Source organism: Panthera uncia, chromosome A2, assembly GCF_023721935.1.
Source record: "Panthera uncia isolate 11264 chromosome A2, Puncia_PCG_1.0, whole genome shotgun sequence".
NCBI lineage: Eukaryota > Metazoa > Chordata > Mammalia > Carnivora > Felidae > Panthera > Panthera uncia.
Genome location: NC_064816.1, coordinates 49,303,941 through 49,319,691, shown reverse-complemented (window position 1 = coordinate 49,319,691; position 15,751 = coordinate 49,303,941). Strand labels below are relative to the sequence as shown.

Below are 15,751 nucleotides of genomic sequence, written 5' to 3'. Positions count from 1 at the left end.
TGTCTTACAAATGCAGCATGCACAGCAACCAGCAACCTCTTGAGCCCAATTGTTTACCATCCCTGAGGGACAACCTCACTTTTTATCTTTTTGCCCTGGCAGAAGGCAAGAACCCAAGAATTCCAAACAGACTATTTATTTTCTAAGAATCAATATATTTTCTTCCTTTGAAATAAATACAAACCAGTTTGAAAGGTGGGGGCATCTATGGGAAAAAGGGAAGTGGGGACAGGCCCCAGTCTTTTTTAGTACCAAATGACTCTGGCGCGACCCGGAAACGCAGTTACAAATGAGAATAATTTAAATTCTCCGCTAATTACAGTATTTACAACAGCAGGGGAGGGGGGTCACCTAGTGCCCCTCTTCCGGGCTGGACAGACATCAATCCCACTGCTAGGCTGGGCAGATGCCCGTTCACCTCACCACCTGCAAGGGCCTCAGGCCACTAGGCAGTTAGATTCTCCTGGCATGAGCAGAGCAGACAGAGGTGGTGGGATGGCCTGTTTTATGCAGTGTCCTAACCTTGGCCCACCACCCTGCACTACAATGCTGAGGTCTCTGGGGCTCTCTGGCCAGTGAGACCTCCCCTCTCCATGCGCAGAGCCGCCGTGGGCCCTTGGAGTGTTCTGTACAGTCCAGCTGCACTCAGGGCGGGAGGGACCTCCCCCACCCAGCTTCCCCTGAGACTGGCCCCAAGACCAGGAATGAGTCAGTGCAGAGGCCGGTGCCACTCCAGGACAGTGAGCAAAGGGGGAGGAGAGAGGTGGCAGGGCACTGTAGGTTGGGCTGTGCTGGGCATTATCAGTCACTATCACTGGTCTCGCTGCTCTGCTCGCCCTGCACCTTGCTGCGGTGCTGCAGAGCCCGGTGGTAAGCAATCTGCACTGATTTGCGGATGTTGGATTTGCGGCCCTCCAGCATCTTTTCCTTGTCGAGGTCCTGGTTCACGCCCAGAGGAACCAGCTTAGTCCTTGGCAGCCACTGCCTGTAGGACGAGGTGAGGATCACATAAGTAATCTCTGGGAAAGCAACAAGCATCAGCCTTCATCACTCCTTCACTCATTCAAAAACACCTCCTGAGTGCCCAGGAGGTTCTGGGCAACCTGGTTCTGGTGGGTAATGGGGTAACAGAGTCTAAGAGAAACAGTCCCTGCCCTCAAGGAACTGCTCATAGTCTAGTGATGAAAAGCACCCACTCAACAGTCACATTACGGGGTAACCACAGGGTATTTACGAGTGCAAAAAGGGGCCATGACCTAACCTGAAATAGGTACCCTGTCCCATAGGCTTCAGGCAGACTTTACTGACATTAAATATCCTTTGCACACAATACACAAAAAACACTGCATTACATACATGTGACAGAACAGAGATTTGAGAGCCTGAATGTTTATATCTATTTTATCCTCATCTTGTCACCATGGAGGCAGAGACAGGAAAACTAAGTCTAGAAGCCACCTGATTCTGGGTGGGGAGCACATTTGTCACAGTCACTGATGGCCCTCTAGCTTCTAGCTACAGCTGTTTGTCAGCTGTTGCCCACTCAGTCTCTCAGACTCATGGTCAACACAACCCTCACAACCCTTCTGCTCAAAGATCTAAGTCCCTCCCCCACTGATCTGTGATAGCCCAGTCTGTCTGTTGCTGGAGTTTCCTGGCAGCCTGCCCACATACCCAGGGTTGCATCTGTGGCTGTATGAGTCACAGAAACTGCTCCCCTCCTCCCTTACCAGGTTCGCTTGTTGTCAAAGAAGAGGACGAGGTAGAGATGCTCTCGGGCTTCCTGGGTCATCTGTTCCCCAAGTTTCAGCACCTCCAGGGGGGGCACAGGGATAGGAACCCCATGATGGAACATACCTTCCCGGGGCATCTTTGGATCAATTATCTGAGGATGTAATAAGACCTTTGTTTGGTTCAGTTCCCTTCTTCCCCGAAGCTTACTCTATACAAGAATTGGGAAACTACCTCTGAAGTTGGGACACAGAAAGGTTATCATGCCACAAGGCTGCATTGCTGACCCTTGGCTTCTCATGATGAACTATTCCAGATTCCAAGATGCAAAGGGAAACAAAAGGGAGAGATGGAAAAACTAACCAGAAACTTGTTAAGTGTCTATCTGCCAAAGACCCTTGTTCTCTACAGCTCAGCAGAGAGTAAGTAAAGTCTGCTAATTGTGTCTACGATCTGGGGTTGGGAGGCAAGGGATATGATAAGAAAAGGGGAAGCCTACCAGAGCTGGGTATGATGGATACCCTCGGCATTTGGCCCACACCAGGTCCAGAGCATCCAGTGGGGAGTCCTCATCCTCTGACAGCCAGCCAGCTCCCCGTCCCAGACTCTTCCTTACCACTTCACAGGAATGGGAGAGAGGGAGCAGATCAGCAGCCAGGGGGCTGGCAAGGCCCTGATACCGGGCCCCCGGCTTCCCTGGCTTTGGGTGAGGGTACTTACTGCTGTGGCCCACGCCGCGGCCAGTGCCCACGGAGTAGGCCTCGTTCTCAGTGCCTGAGGTATCTTCACTGCTGTCTTCCGGGAATGTGCCCCGAGAGAAGGAGGGCTTGCCCCGGCCCTGTTTTGAGGGTGTTGTGCTGTGGACAAGACAAGAACTCAGCTTAAAGGAGGGTAGAGTGGGTAATGACACAGTAGTTGTCCTCTCTTTAAACCCCCAGGTCTAAGAATTTTGGAAAACTGAGGCTACTTGAAAAATTTCAAACTCAAAAGCCCTTGGGGGCTTGGCAATAGTGTGACTGACATGGGCTGGATTTAACAGTGGTGGTGATGAGTGCATTCCCTGGCTAGATTTGCCAGATCGGATTTTTAAAAAGAATATAGACACTAGGAATTTTATGTGGCAGTACTGGATTCCTTTTTTTTTTTTTAAACACCATGCTGGCCAAACAAAATATGTCTGCAGGCCAAATCCAGGCCACAAGGCATCAGTTTACGCTCTCTGCTCTACAGCATCAGCTTAACCCAGGATGGTTCCCACTATTCCATTATGGTGACGTTCTTAGGTATGCCATTTATTTTGCAGAGAACTTTGGGTCTGAGCCATCTTAATCTAGACTGAAGTGGCTGCCATGCTATTTCCCAGAGGGAAACTTCAAAGGGCATCCTGGAGGCAGGCCTTGATCTGGAGGGCTGGTACCTGGTTCGGTCTGAGGCAGCGCTGCTACTGCTACTGCTGCTAGACTCAGAGTCGGAGCTGCTCCGGGGAAGGCTGCAGTCATTACGATATACCAAGAAACTCTTCTTCACTGGCTGATTTCCACCGCTGAAGCCATTAGCTGGTAAGTCTTGGTTGGGGGGAGGGGGAGGAGGGAAGGAATCGGTCAGGAAGATGTAGATGAGAGATGGCATGGGGGTAAGAGGGACTAGGAGCTCGGCTTTCCCTTCTGTGCTGGAAAATTCCTCCAACTTTGGCCAGCAGAGCCAGTTCTGGGCAGTGTCTGCCACAGTTGGCCATAGTCCTGCCCCACCCGTCACACTGCCCTTGGCAGTTACTGGCCTTAAGACACAAATGGCTTAAAGGGCAGGAAATCCCCAAGGAGGGTGAGAAGAGAAAAGGTGAAGTGATATAATGGAGAGGGTCCTGGATGGGAATCTAGCTGGGTCAGTGTTTCTGGACTTCAGTTTCCCCATCTGTAAAATGAGGGGACTGAATTAAAGGATCCCTAAGGGCCCTTCTAGCTCTGATATATTATGGGCAAATGAAGGGACAGGTGGGAGTTATGTTGGGAATGATGGCAACTTTGCTCACTCTCTCGGGGGGCTGGGTGATGGTGAGGCTCACCCATTGGGGGGTCTTCTGTGGATTTATCACTGTCGCTGTCTGAGCTCGAACTGGGCCGGGGGCTCCTACCCCGCTTGCGCTGACGTAGGGAGCCCATGATGGGGAGCTGGGGGGGCCCCACAGGACTGCCTCCGTGGCTGGGGGTCATCTGGCTCTCCCGGTTTTTGGGGGGCCGGCCCGGCCTCTTGGGCGGTCCAGCTGTCTTCGGGTTCTTTTTGGAGAACAGAACTGAGGTTCTCCTGCCCACCTCATGTGCGGGGGTTGAGGACATGTTGGGACCCAGGCCTGGAGCAGAGAAAGAGAGAAGGAGAGTTGGTGAGGGGCCTGATGTGGGAAGGATAGATACCCAGGGTATGCCCTGGGCCTATAGGACTGTTACTCCAGCTAGAGTTGGGAGATGATCTGGGGGGTTATGGAATTGGGAACATTGTCCCTTATACCAATAGCCAGAGAGGCAGCTAAGAGGCCCCTGAATGGGGAATGAGGGAGAAAAGTACAGCTAGCTGTGTAGGAGGGACCTCTGCCTGGGGGATGGCAGGGGCTGAGTGTGTGCTACAGAGTCAAGTCTAGCTGGCTTTGGGGTCCACCTTGCTAGGGGTTCAGACCTTTGGTTGTCTCCTGGCTGCTGCTCTCTTCAGCGGCACTGTCTGTCTGCCCGTCCTTGTCACATGCTGCCGGGTGGGGTGTCAGGCTGCCCCGGCTGGAGGGGCCATGACGCTCAGGCCCATCCCTTCCAGTTTCCCGCTGGTGGGCAAGCTTCCGCCGCAGTGCCGTCATCTCTTTCTTGATCATCTTTGCACGCCGTGAACGACTCACACTCTGCTTGCTGGCATTCACCTCATCCAGCCGCTCCAGCAACAACTTCAGCTGCTCTTCCACTGGCAGGTGCTTCTGGTTCTCCAGCAGGATCAGCCGCTCTTCCTCTGCTGCTAGGAGTGGACACAGGGGGTGGGGAAAGGTCAAACTTAGGGTAGCCCTCTGGGCCCCCTGAATCTGAGCAGGCAACAAGAAACCCACTCTTTTCCCTTTGGCTTCTCACCAGGAACAGCTGTAAAACAGCAGCACCAAGATGTGGAAGGGTAGGCACTGCTATCCATTCACCCAGTCTGGCTTCTTGGGGAGCATTCCTGGGGATAATTTGCCACTGCTCAGGCTAGCTACTTCCTGCCTACACTGCCTGTTCCCAGTAGGGGACTTTTGGAAAGCCATTCATCCCTGGCATTGGCCTCTATGTGTGTAGCATGATTTATCACCCACCATCTTCAGTGTGCTGTGGGGCCTCATCTCCAGCCAGGCTGTGGGGGATATGCATGCCCGTCTCAAAGTCAATGCCCATTTTTTCTGCCTGGCGCCGGGCCTGGCGGAGCACAGCGCCACCCTGTTCTCGGAGCCGCACTGCTGCCCGGTAGAAGATGGTGTCCTTGGCGTTATACTTGAGGCAGTTGCTGACGATAAGGTTGAAGTCCTCCTCAAAATCATCAAAGTTCAGGTAGCGGTAAGCCTCCAAATTCTGCTTCATGGTGAAAAAGTCCATGGGCTTTTTGATGTGGTCTAGGTAGTCAGGTACCTGGGAGAGCAGGGTAGGTGTGGCTAAGTGGAGATATACTCCTCATTCACCCTGAACCCTTGCTCCTAACACCCCCACCCCCTGAAAAGCATCCAGCAACCTCCTCCCACCACAGTTAGAGGCAGGCATATAGCACAGGGGAAAGGAAAGCTGGATTCTAGTCTTGACTTTACCAGTCACAAGCTGTGTGACCATGGCAAGTCTCTTAACCTCTTTGGGCCTTCTTTTTCCTCACCTGGAAAATGGTGATGAAATTACAGTCAAATCTACCTCCTAGAGCCAAGAGGCTTCAGTAAGAAAATGGCTAGGGCAATCATTTGGAAATAACACCACTTTGCATTCCTATAGCTCTTTTACTTATCATTAAGACTTATAAGGAGGCTACTGCCTCGGGCCTCTCGTTTTATACCTTTTAGAGAGAAGAGTCTGCCAGTCAGGACCTAGGGCTTCAGAGCTGGTTCTTTAGGTGCTGAGCCTTCTAAAGTCTCCGTTCTAGGGTTCAGCACCCCGAAAGTGTCTTCCTGCCCTGGGATTATTCATTTGGCAGACTCAGTCCCTGCCTCTGGGGAAGGAGTGCAGATTGCCTCCCATTCTGGGCCCTTGGGGTGTGACAGGGACAAGACAGAGTCCAGGTGATGCATGTGGCTCCAGTTATCCTGGAGCCCCAGAGCCACCAGCCCCTCTCTTCACAGTCCCCTCCTAGTCCCTGGCCCAGACCTGCAGCAGGGGTCCAACTGGGAGAGGAACAGAAAGGTGGAGTGAGGGGAAGGGATTCTTACTTCGTCCAATTCGGTTACCTCAGACAGAGGGACCGGCTCGCTGAAGATGTTGCCTGTGTCCTTTTCTTGGAGCTGCTCCAAGGTTTTGCGAAGGAGGATGAGGAAGGGGGTCAGCTGCATCTCCATGGCGATCTGCTGGACCTTGATCTGACACACATAAAGGCCCGATCAGCCAGGCCCAGGCCAGTCCCTTGGAAGAGGTCTGAAGGGATGGTAGCAGCTGGTTTGGGAAACTGCCTTCCTTCTCTCCTGCCCACAGCTGACACACTCAGGTCTACTTTCTACAAGGCCCCACCTGGTGAAACCTTCCCTGACTACTCTGGCCTTTTTCTTCCTTGAACTCCCAGTGCCAGCTACCTGTATCACATAACTGAGGGTCCTGTTCATCCTCTTCTGTGACATGCTGCTTGCAGTGAGCTGGAGAACACACTGGGCACCATTGAGACCTGACTCCAGCATCAGCCCTATTGCTTCCTGGCCAGGGGACAAAGGCTTTTCCTTGTCCCAGGAATGTTTTCTCCTCTGAAAAACAGATTTGACCCAGGAGCACTCACCGTCTCCCTTTTGAGTTTCTCCCGCTTGCGGATCAGCTCCACCAGCAGCCGAGCTCGCTCCAGGTCATGCCGGAGGCGCTGCCAGGACTTGAGCTGTTCTTTGAGGGCCCAGTTCTTATCCTCAGAATCTCTCTGTAGAGGCAAGAAGGGGATTGGTAGATGATAAGGAAGCCAGAAGAAAGGCCAGAGGGAAGAGCCCAGGAAGCTTGGGTCAATGTCAGGTAAAACTGAAGGAGGTAGCACAGTAATTTACTGGCAGCCTCACTAGCTAAAGTGGGAATTCCTGTACCTATGTGTCCCCTAGATCTGGCACAGAATCAATGGTTGGTATATGCTTGTTGAATGAATGCATGAAGGAACACACAGGAACAGTGCCCTTTTAACGTGCAGACAATCTCTAAGGATCTCATCCTGAGTTTGGTTTGAGGGCTACTTTAAAGGAGGAAATAGCCTAAGCTCTCGGACACTGAAAACTATTATCACATATCTCAGTCCTTTATGTCCCTGGCCCCAGTTCCCAGAGCCCATAGGGAATCTGACACGGTACCCCGACTTGGTCACAATTCCTCTGAGACTGCAGATGTGTCTGCAGGCGACGTAGCAGCGGGACTCCATTTCGTGACTGTCGTTTCAGCGTCCAGTAGCTGTGTAGCCTCTGCATGAACTGGCTCTTCCTTTGGATGGTCAGGCGGTTGGTGATTTTACTGAGCCTGCGAAGCGAGGAATAAAGAGAAAAACCTGTTGGGCCATTATTTTTTTAAGCAGAACAGGTGTCTCTGGCTGGTGAGAATTCCTGAATGGAGTTGAATCTGGAGTAAGTCTATTGTCAAAAAGGCCTGTGACACTTGGCTTAATGCGAAGAAGAGCAAACAGTACCAGACAGGAAGCCAAATTCCCAGCATGAAGCCAGATCCCTGACCCTGTTCACGAAGTTGGGTGAACTCATATGAGGAGTTTGGCCTCTAAGACTGCTCTTGTCACAGCAGCCCAGAGTACTATTTGACTCTGGGATACCCTGCTCAGCCTGAGCCTTGTAAGGTTTTAGGATAAAGTATAATTGTAGAGCAGTAAACTAGAGGAAATTAACTAGACAGCACAAGAGAAAGTTAAAAATAACTGATGATGGCAGCCGTCATTTGGATTCATTTGTGGTAGTGACCACTTCACAACTCCTTCCCCCTTTTTCCTTCCATTTCTCCGTTCAGGGTTAGAGTATTTCTGCCACTGTGGCTGATAGCTACTACATCCTCTTTCTTCCTACTTAAACCAGACCATAAAATGAAGGGCAGCTGAAAACATGTTAGGTCTGACAGATAAAAGCTGAAATTTCTGGCTCCTAAGATAAAAGTCCGGTGACCTGCTAGGGCTAACTTCTTTTGGAATCTGGTGTTTTGTTTTGACCTTCTTTGTAGCTTCTAATAAGAGAACCCAACCCTGTCACTCCACTCGGGGCTATCAGTCTCTAGGAGGGCTTCTTCTTCCCTTACCAGCCTATCCATCTGCTCCCCACATACCTGTGTGGTGGGATGCAGGGCACCGACACCACAGGTGCTGCGGCCCGCTTCTCTGCCAGGATCTTCCGTGCCTTCTTCATCTTGATCCGGGACTTGGCCTTGGCCTTCTTGACCTTCTCTGAGCTCCAACTCTTACCCTCATCCTCCTCCTCATCCTCATCCTCCTCACCCTCACTGTGGGACAGGGCAGGCAAGCGGCGTGCTGAACCTGGGGGTGTGTGGATGTCACAGTAGGCCGTCTTGCGGACGCTGAAAGAAGTGCCATTGGCACCTGTCTCTCGCACAGGCTCCATCTTCATGTAAAGGCCAGCCTGCTGGGCACATGTCACGTGGAAGGCTGTGTAGCAGTTGGCCTTGTGGCACTGAATGCATGCCCCTGAGCCCCGCTGTTTGCAAATATAGCAGGTCAGCTTCCAGCGAGCTGGTGGGATGTGCTCGATGCTGTCGATAGGCTCCAGGAAGACTGTGTTGGCAAAGCAGACTTCAGGGATCCACAGGGCACACACCACATGGGCCCAGCGCCCGTCATCTGTCTGCTTGAAGGCACCACCCTTGTTGGGGCACAGGGCACAGTCCACAGCACGGGAGGGTGACTGTAGGCAGCGGCGGCACAGCCACTGGCCCTCGGGGATGTAGGGGACACCGTAGCACTCTTGGTGCACAGCCAGGTTGCACATGTCACAGAATAGGATGACATTGCTGTTCTGGCACTCACCATCATTGCAGATACAGCACACAGCATCCTCATCCACTAGTGCATTGGGGTCACCTTTATTGTGGCTTTCAAAGTAGGACTCCTTCTCCAGCCGGTCCATAAGGTACTCAAAGATCTCCTGCGGGATGGGACTCACACCCTCTGTCTTCCGCCGCTCATTCATGATATCCAGCCAGATGTAGTCCTCCTCGTCCATGTCATATTCTACTTCCTCGTCCAGCTCCTCTGCCGACTTCTCAATGTACCTGCAGTGCACATAGGCAGCTCAGCATCATATAGTTGAGATTTCCTTCCCCTAAAGACAATGGGTTACAATTGCTGGATGCTTACACATTGCCAGGTCTGTGCCTTTACTTATGCTGTCTCATTCCAGCCTCACCTTAACCCCAGGTGCTGTAATCATTCCTGTTTTGCAGAAAAGGAAACCTAAGGTTTGGGGAGTTAATTCACCTGTTCTGGCTCCCTTGGGAGAAAGTGGTAGAGCTGGGGTGTGAACCCAGGCCTGCTGACTCCAAAGCTTGTGTACTAGCTACTATACCACCTCCTCTGGGGTACGGAGGCTCAACCAAACTCCTGAAGGGAGGAGGGTAGGGCAGCTAGGACCTACCGGGTTGATCTGGATGATGGTGCAGAGTTAGGAGAAGAAAGGTCTGCAAGTATCACTTGCAAATTATATATATGTTTTATTACCAACTGGCAGCATCCTGAATGGAGTTGCCATGGGTCTTATGTCAGCTAATGCAGCTCAGGGCTCCCTCAAACTCTTGGTATTGTGTTTGTTTTTTGGATAGCCTTGGAAGATAACAGAATAGCTAAGATTTACTGAGCATTTACTATGAGCCAAGCATTGTACTGTTACCACATTGATTCTCACCACAGCCATAGCATCAGTGTTCATATTGCCCTTATTTTGAGGATGAGGAAATGAAGCTTTGAGAAGTTAATTAACTGTCTAACACAGATAGGTCCTACAACCAGGAAGTGGCAGAACTAGAATTCAGACTCTACCCTACACACTCATTGGGCCAGCCAGACTGGAGCTGAGGGCTGCTCCAGGTGCCTGGCATACAGAGCAGGCTCCCCATGCCCCTGCTATGCTCTAGGCGGCCTGGACTCTGGTACTGTAAAGCTATAGGTCTGGATGATGGTGCAGAGTTAGGAGAAGAAAGGTCCCCAAGTATCACTTGCAAATTATATATATGTTATATATATATACATATATATATATATATATATATATATATATATATATATGTATATATATATATGTTTCACAATGGAAAGAATGGGGCTTTGGTTTCTGAAAACATGGATTTAAATCCTGGCTCTGCCACTCTGACCTTCAAGACATCACTGGTCCTTCCTGAACTCAGTTTTATTGATAAGAGAATGAGGATGCTACTATTTACTCCCAAAGACACTTGTCAGGATTAAATGGAATTTAAAAAAATGAATGGGCTAACTGAAGTGGCACATAGCAGGCCCTAAATAAATGTTAGTTTCTGTCCCTCCACTCCCCTCTCCACAAGAGAAATGGAGCTCTGGGTGCTAGAGTAGGCCGGATGAGCATAGGCTTGGGAGCCATGCTCTGTATGACAGCAGGCAAATAAGGTGATCTCCCTGGGCCTCTGTTTCCTCATCTATAAAGTGGTGATGCTAACCTGTACCTATTTCACACAGCTGTTGTGAGCATTAAATGAGTTAATACAGATAAGGTATTTAGAACAGTTCCTGGCATGATGCAAGTACTCAATAAACCTTGGCTTTATTATTAGCTTTTGTATAGCCCTGAGCTATCTTGCCTTGTATTATAACTATTTATGTGTCTAACTCCTCCACTACAGGCTAGAGGCAAGGACCATGTCTGATTCACCACACAGAAATAGGCACAGTTGTTCATTTCAAAGGCATTTTGAGGGTGGAATGGAGGAAACTAAAATACCGTATCTATAGGAAGCAGTTTCTTTCTTAGCCCTTTACCCCAAATGACCGCAATGTCCTCATCCTTGAAAAAGGGTGTGGCTTAGAGATTGTATGAACTATCCAGCCCCTGCTAGGCCTTGGCACTTGTTCTCAACCTTTGCTCTGCCATAACATATGTGACATTATGCGATGGTATATAACACACTCCCACAGTGCACCTAGATTACAGGCTGTGGCACAGATAATGTAGGCTGCATGTCATGTACAATTCCTGGCACACCAGCCTACACTCCACCCTCTTTTCTCCTTAAGAAAGCATATATTAGATGCAAGCAAGAGAAATTGGTGTTGTTAGAGAGATGACCTCAAATCTTCTCGAATTTATACATAAAAAATATCATTTGCAAAACTTGGGACAGTTCTACTAACAGTAGTAATAAATGACATGCAACATACCTCCCAGCTGATCACAGTGTACCAGCTGAGAATTGCTGCCCTGGAGAACAGATTTGACCCCCAGGAATAAGGAGTGATTCTGAGCAGAGGGAGGAAGAAATGGAGTGGAAGGAACTGGTTTGGATTGCCTATCAGAGCAGAGAAGGCTGAAGAGCCCTTAGGAGAAAAGGCTGGCCCAAACAAGGGTTTGTATGTTGGGGGGTGAGCCTAACAGTCACTGCTAACATAAAAGAGAGGCAGTGCAAAGCCAGAAGGAGAAGGAGGTGAAGCTGGGCTGGATGGATGAAAGACAGGAAGAGGAGACTGTGTAACATGTGAACAAGGGAGGGACCAAAGTGACATACCGGGCCAAATCACTGGAGTGCCCACAGACTTGATTTTAAAGAACTGAGATTCGGCATACCATCACACAGATTGCACTTCTGGTAAAAAAACCACCTTTCATATAAAAACCTTTACAAGTCCTTCTCAGAGATTAGGCCTTCTGATTAGTTGACACCAAATACTGCTCCTTAACTTATCTGAATGCCCTCTTTGCCTTGGATGCCAAGACTCAGAAAGAAGGTTTATACTTGATTTTTCTCCCATCCTCCAGCTAAGGTTTCTGTACATAGCTCCACCACCAAATTGCCCCCACCCCTTCATTTCTTACCTTGTGTTAAAGGAATTTGGCCTTATGCCTGTAACTTTGTTAGAGCCACCATGACTAATTTTGCAAGGAAGTGGGGTTCCAAGAAACAGTTAAGTGAAATAAATACAAGGGCCAATGGAGGAGCACAAACCATAGGTGATAAAAATATTGCTTACACATGTTAAAGGATGGGTGACAGTAACAGAATGGTGGGAAAATTACCTCTGCAGATTTGCAAATTGCTTTAGGGACCTTATGAAATCAGTGCACTTAGTCTTCTACCTCTAGGCTGGCAGAGGAATATTATACCTGCTCTGCAGATGGGGTCATTAGAAAACCAGAAGCCAGACAACTTTCTCAAGGTTACACAGTGATGGAGTGGAGAGGATCAGGAACCAGACACATGATTTTTTGATATAGTGAAAACAGTGCAGATTTGGAGTCAGAGGAACCTGGATTTGAATCCCAGTTCCACTATCTACTGGCATGTGACTTTCGGTAAGTCTGGCCCCCTTTCTGGACTGTGCATTCCTCATCTGTGAAATGAGAACGATACCTACCTGAGAGAATTGGGAGAATAAAATAAAGGAGTGACTGCAAAGTACCCAGTGCAGGGCCGGGCATGTGGCAGTATATAGTAAGTGCCACCATCATTAGCTGGGGCACGTTCCTCTCACCGCCCTGGCAGGACCAGTGTGGTTCTGCTATCCTTTATCTCTGCCACTCTCCTATCTGCTGCCTGTTACGTCTCAGTTCCTGAGCCCTGCCTGACCAGTTTTCCAGAGTTGGGAGGTGGAGGTGGCCTTACCGGTAATAGGAAGTCGGCCGGGGTGGGGCATCGGGGGTGTCCTGCTCCAACTCCCGGTATACCACCTCTGGCAGCTTGGGAGTGGTGCTCACAGAAGCATTATGGTGGTGGTGATGGTTGGAGTCCTTGCGCTTCTCCTTGTTCTTATGCTTGCCTGACTTGGGAGTAGCAGCTGGTGTCTCGGTGTTCTCCTTGTTGCTACCAGTCTCAGGAGCCTCCTCAGGGGCCTCCTCATCCTCTGACACCACATCCAGGTTGTCAAAGATGCTGATGCGGTGGACTCGGCCGTGCAGGTCCACCTCCACCATGCGCTGGGCCTGCGCGTAGCTCATCACCTCACGGCCGGGTGACTGGGATACCTCTGAGGGGCTGGGCGACTGCTTGTTGGCTGGGCGTGATTGGCGCCCCTTCTTTTTGTGCTTGCGGAGTGGAGTCTGCTGCGGGGGTGGTGGGTTGTCGTGGTCATAGTGATATAGGTGGTACTCAATACCACTGTAACTCTTGTAGACCTTACGGCAGGTCTCCACGGGGCACTCATATGGTGGCTTAGTTGCCCGCAAGTTGTGGCAGAAAGTCTTCACATCAAAGTCCACCCCCATGCTGTCACATCTAGAATGTACAAATCAGTTAGCACAGGCCTGGGGAAGAGTTCCTGGTCATCCACTACTCTCTCCAGCCCTCCTTCTCCCCAAAGGTCCTGGCCAGCCCACCTTTACAGTGACTCCAAATGCCATCACTTCCATACCATGGGCAGTCTGGGCCTCATCGCCTCCTGCCTGGTCATCCTGCCCCATATCTCAACTATTCTAGCCTAACTTCACATAATGTGGCCAGAGTGATCTTTTACCAAGTAGCAACAGCCATGTCAATCTTTTGATTAAAAGCTTCCTGATGCTCCCCACTTATTTCAGGATAATATACAAATTTCCTAAGATGATATTTGAGGTACCCCTTTCATTGGCCCTAGTCCTCCTTTCCAGACTCTTCTTTTCACTAGTTACAGCTGTGCTTCTGTCTACCCTGGGCAATTTGCCATTCCCTGAATGTTATAACCTCTCATTCCTGCAAGATTTGAAATGGTTTCCATCCTGATTGGTGAGCTCCTACTCATTCTTCAAAACCCAACTCAAATGTCACTTCTTCTGTTATGATTTGTCTTTCCCACGGAAGGCTGTGTTTCCATAGCATTCACATCTCACCAAGGCACTTACCACACTGGAAGTTCTTTGTCTCCTCCCACTAGACCAGGTGCTATACAGTGCAGACATCAGAGAGCCTACCCACCTCTATATATTCCCAGGACCTGGCATGTAGTGGACACTCAGTTTTTGGCAAATGAATAAAGAACTTGTTTAATGAATACTGAATGAGGGGATCATCAGATCATCTGACAGATGAAGGCTAGTGTTAACCCATGTAGAAGTTTGAATGGATAGCCAATGATTTAATCCTGGTCACCAGCAGAAATCATTGCATTACAGAAAGAAGCAGTTCATTTCTGAGGTGTTTAGGGGAAGCCTATGCCCTGGCCCTGGCTCTGGGAGTGATAACCAGGTACTTAAGAGTACAAACAAGAGCATGACAATCTAGGCACATTCAGTTCCATGCTGGTCCTCAGGGCCTTCCCTTCCTCCTCTCCAATGTTCCTGGGTGAGTAGTGACAGCAGATGGCACCAGCCCCCAGGAAGCCCAACGTGGTCAGAGACTGCCCCAATTTCTCCAGGCCTAGCTGACTTCAACAATTCAGCTAGGGTGTTGGCACCATTCCAGGCAAAGCCACCCTGAGCTCCTAGACAAACGGTGACATCTCTTGGCTTCTCTCCTGTGACTTAGCCAAGCCAAGTGGGCTGCTCCAGCCTCTCTGTCAGTGCCCCTGACTTCTACATCGGTAAAACTACTCCCTCTACTCCAACTCACTTTTACTTCCTACCTGCAGCTGTGTCTTTAAACACAAACCAATCAGAGGAACAGGCAAGCTCTTCTCTTTCAATGATGGGTCGGTCCCTGGTGTATCCTGCATCTGTGTTGCCCTGGCTCCCAAAGTAGCACAGAGCCCCCGGCAGATGTCCCACTGGGACTGGGCGGCAGAGGCACACGGGGTGGAGACAAGAACTCAGACTGGAAGCCCGTGAGGAAGACCCAGAGCCCACAGGGGTATGGCGGCAGAGTTCAGGGGGCTGGAGGAAGTAGGGGGCGGGGGCCGGAGGGATCAGGCCGGGCCCAGGCGGTGCCCGCAGCCCTCTCCCGGATGCGGCGACGTTTCCCTTTTGTCGAAGTGTAACATGTTAAACAAGGCTCCCCTCCTGCCATTGGCCCAGGGAGCCCTGGAGGATACTCTGTTTCCCTGGGACGCGGGCTGGGAGCTAATGCACTGTCAGTTCTCCCGGCTCGAGTGGCCCAAGAGGCCCTCGGACCGGGCAGCTCAGTGCACGCCCCACGAAAGTAGTCTAGCCTTTCCCCGCTGGCCACTCCCGCCCTGGTCCCAGGCCCGCACTCACCGGCCACCTCGAGTCCGGGCTCATTGCCGGGGGCGCCCGCCGGGGCTCCGACCCCAGTTGGGGAGGCCGGCGGGGAAAGACGGGCCGGGGAGAGAGAGCCCCAACTCCGGAGACCGCAGACCTCGCCACCCCGGCACCCTGCCGCCCCACGCTCTGGCCCCGGCTCCCCGGGATTCCCGCGCTGACCCCTGCCGCTCCCGGTCCCGCCGGCGCCCTGGTGTCTCAACTCCGTCGGCCGCCGCCGGTTTCGAGAGCCTCTAGGTTGTCCGGCCTCGGGACCCGGCACGGCCGGAACAATGGAAGACCCCGGAGGCAGCGCGGGGACGGCGGCGGCGGAGACCGTGGCGGCAAAGGCAGTGGCAGCGGCGGCGGCAGCAGCGGCGGCGACGGCGTCTGCGCAGGGTAAACGCGGCGTCTCGGCGCTGTCGATCTGCACTTTCGCCACAGATCCCCGCCCGCCTGCTGAGTCTTGAGAGGCCTTTCTCTGAGACTCGGAAGGGCCCGTAGGCACCC

The 15,751-nt window shown here is 51.3% G+C and overlaps 1 protein-coding gene across 10 annotated transcripts; it reads right to left on the bottom strand.

Moving 5' to 3' along the window:
• Positions 1-134: 134 nt before the first annotated feature.
• BRPF1 (bromodomain and PHD finger containing 1) lies at positions 135-15,509 on the bottom strand. 10 transcript variants are annotated; one of them, XM_049640941.1, is made up of 14 exons: positions 15,239-15,328; positions 12,741-13,349; positions 8,208-9,167; positions 7,241-7,403; positions 6,694-6,825; positions 6,140-6,286; positions 5,051-5,360; positions 4,399-4,722; positions 3,794-4,078; positions 3,149-3,296; positions 2,452-2,588; positions 2,231-2,349; positions 1,731-1,885; positions 135-985 (listed from the first exon to the last, which is right to left on the bottom strand). In XM_049640941.1, the coding sequence occupies exons 2-14, from the start codon at positions 13,337-13,339 to the stop codon at positions 802-804; spliced, it is 3,663 nt and encodes a 1,220-aa protein (XP_049496898.1). In that variant the 5' UTR covers positions 13,340-13,349; positions 15,239-15,328; the 3' UTR covers positions 135-801. The 10 variants fall into 10 exon arrangements, with proteins under 10 accessions (XP_049496898.1, XP_049496899.1, XP_049496900.1 ...); XM_049640942.1 differs by having other exon boundaries at positions 4,399-4,719; XM_049640943.1 differs by having other exon boundaries at positions 6,158-6,286.
• Between the last annotated feature and the right edge of the window lie 242 nt (positions 15,510-15,751).